Raw genomic sequence first — 2784 nt, 5'->3', positions numbered from 1 at the left:
GTATCATTCGGGATACGTAAAATTCGTGAACGGTTCGCGAATAATTCGGAAATGCCACATAATACGCGACTTGGATTCGGAGTTGCAAACGTACGCGAATAAGACGATAAAATTCGTGATACGGAAAAATTCGCGAATGATTCGCGAATCATTCGCGAACTTACTAACTAGGATCCTGATATCTAAAATCAAATTATGTAATCTCCAGCTTATAGAAACTCCCAAGACTGGGTCCACTACAAGCTTTGCATCCAGCTCAAAGATCACTTTCTCCAGATTTTTCTCCAAAACCCATTGCATTGCCTCCCATAAAGCTTTACTCTCAGCTTGCTCTGGACTATTTGCCTTGGTTAAATAGATGCATGTTATATACATACATGTATTCATTTCCTTATAACCAGTGTCCAAATAGTGAGAAGAAAAATCAAGTTGATTTTTGAAGTTCTTGGAAATCAAATAAGACATACAAAAAAGTCCAGATGAAACCTTTATTCAGAAAGAAAACGAATGGCCTTAGTTACTAAGATCAAAGCCATAGAAACAAAGGATCGGAGACCTTATCTTAATGGTGGACAAGTCGAGCAATGATCTCTTCAATGTTATTATCTGAACTTCCACCTTCATTTACTGCATCTTTTGCCAACTCTTTCCATTTATTAGCATTCCTCTTGATTTCTTCGAATCTTTCTCCTTCCATTACTTCCTTAATACACCTACAAATTTCTTCTCTCCTGACAAAACCTTTGTCATCCACCCTAACTCTAATTCCCATTCTCCAAACTTCTTCAACGAATTTTGCACCGCTGAACTGATCCAAAAATTGTGGCATAGCAACCATTGGGACTCCCAAACAGACCCCTTCAATTGTAGAATTCCATCCACAATGTGTCATAAAACAACCAACAGCTTCGTGAGACAAAACCTGTAGTTGTGGGCACCAGTTGACAATCAAGCCAATGCCATTTTTAGAGGTTTCTTGCAAGAAATTGATAGGTAATTTGCTTTCCTCTGACTCTCGAACAACCCACAAGAAATGAGTTTTGCTTTCTATTAAACCCCATGCAATCTCTTCCATCTGCTCTGGCCCCAAACTTGCTGCACTCCCAAATGATATGTACACCACAGTTCCTGGTTCTTTGGTGTTCAGCCAATTTGCGCAGGCATCTTCATTTGGCTTGAAGAGATTGAAACCGTATTCATTATCATCTTGGATCCTATTGTCTAGGTAGACTGATGGTATTGTTGGTCCGATCGTCTTCACTGGGCACATCTTTGACATCCATTCCACCACCTAGAGAGTGAAGAAAACTTAAAAATAGGCTCCCCTGGATGTTACTCCAAGGATAAAAATGAAAATTTTTCCAAGTTATTCTGAATTTTCTTGAAAAGAGAAAAGAAGAAATGGTGCTTACCTCTTCTTCCAACTGATCAAATGAGTTGAAAAGAACCCAATCAGCTTCCTTGATATTTGACAGCTGATCCAAAATGAATTTCAAGAAAGGTGGGTGTTTCCCACTGGAATTTGAAGTGCCCTCAAAAGATCTCAGAACAGGAATCCCAATTGTAGATAAATCAGGAATAGAAGAATTAGGCCCTTTGTCACCTTCTTCACCATCTAATGTCATTTTGTAGTAACTATAAATTGAAGAACAAGATTGAGTGAAAAAAGCTGCTCCAAGAACACTCACTTCTTTTGCTATACCTAAACACCATGGCAAATTAGCATCATAAACAAGACACTTGATAAGGTAATCTAATGGGTTTTCTTGGGTTTTCATGATGAGTTTCTCTAAATTTTTTGAAGCAATGGATTCAAACTTTTCTGAGAAAACTTTGAATCCTCCGAGTGTTTTCATGTCACCTTCAATAATGTCATCATAAATGGGTTCTAAGCTTATGGATTCTCCAATAATTACTTGTTTGGTTTGTTGAAGAGATTTGATGACAGAAACAGTAGTAGCTACTGTTATTTTGATTCCTTTTGAAGATAGGCGTTTGCAGAATTGAAGCATTGGGTTCATATGGCCTTGACCATGATATGGTACCACCATTACATGACCTCTGTAGTCTCTCTTCTTCTCTACTTCCATAATCTTAAGTATCTTGCCCTACAAAGTCTATCTAGCTCAAGAGTACAGTACCGAAGGTGATATTTAAACACAACATATTTTCATTAAACTAGTCCAAAATGGCAATCTGTTCATTCCTTGGACCCCGAGCATGCATGTCAGCATGACATCACCATCATTTGCTAAGGTTGTTGGTGGTTGTAGGATTTAATGGGCGATTCAATAGTCGGTCAATTGGCTGATCTCAGCCTTGGCATGGGCATAAATCACTACTACTTCCTTGGCGTAGTTGGTAAAGCGTCAGCCTGCTCACCTTAGGTTAAGAATTCAAGGCGTGGTACCAGACGGGAACAGTGGCGATTGGATATGGGTGACGGTGGCATCTAAAATACCTTTTTGGCCCTCTAATGCAATTCTAAGAGGTTCTATCTATGGGCAACATGCACAGCCGCACAGTTTGTTTTTTTTTTCTTGAATTTTTTTGAATTGTTTTTCTCTATAAAAAAAATAAGGAGACTTTTAAGTGGTTTTTCCAATTATATATCCTTATGTTCTAGAAATATAGTGAAATTTTGTGAATTTTTCTTTTCGCAGAAATGAGGAGATTTTTATGTGTTTTTTACAATTATATCCTTACGCATAACAAAAAAAAAAATGAAATTTACGATAGATATAAAGACCCGTACAACGAATATAATTTTTTTATCAAATTAGA

The 2784-nt window shown here is 37.5% G+C and overlaps 1 protein-coding gene across 1 annotated transcript; it reads right to left on the bottom strand.

Moving 5' to 3' along the window:
* Nucleotides 1-562: 562 nt before the first annotated feature.
* On the bottom strand, nt 563-2090 carry LOC113291124 (UDP-glycosyltransferase 74F2-like). The gene is made up of 2 exons (XM_026540693.1): nt 1413-2090; nt 563-1291 (listed from the first exon to the last, which is right to left on the bottom strand). The coding sequence occupies exons 1-2, from the start codon at nt 2088-2090 to the stop codon at nt 563-565; spliced, it is 1407 nt and encodes a 468-aa protein (XP_026396478.1).
* Between the last annotated feature and the right edge of the window lie 694 nt (nt 2091-2784).

This window comes from Papaver somniferum, chromosome 6 (genome assembly GCF_003573695.1).
Source record: "Papaver somniferum cultivar HN1 chromosome 6, ASM357369v1, whole genome shotgun sequence".
In the NCBI taxonomy this organism is placed as follows: domain Eukaryota; kingdom Viridiplantae; phylum Streptophyta; class Magnoliopsida; order Ranunculales; family Papaveraceae; genus Papaver; species Papaver somniferum.
The sequence above is the reverse complement of the archived record's forward strand: the minus strand, read 5'-3'. Positions and strand labels throughout refer to the sequence as shown.

Excerpts from the sequence above, each read along its gene's own strand:
- LOC113291124 (XM_026540693.1), bottom strand. The coding sequence starts at position 2,090 with ATGGAAGTAGAGAAGAAGAGAGACTACAGAGGTCATGTAATGGTGGTA. Across the intron at positions 1,292-1,412 it reads TTGATCAGTTGGAAGAAGAG|GTGGTGGAATGGATGTCAAA; the intron begins GTAAGCACCATT and ends TTCACTCTCTAG.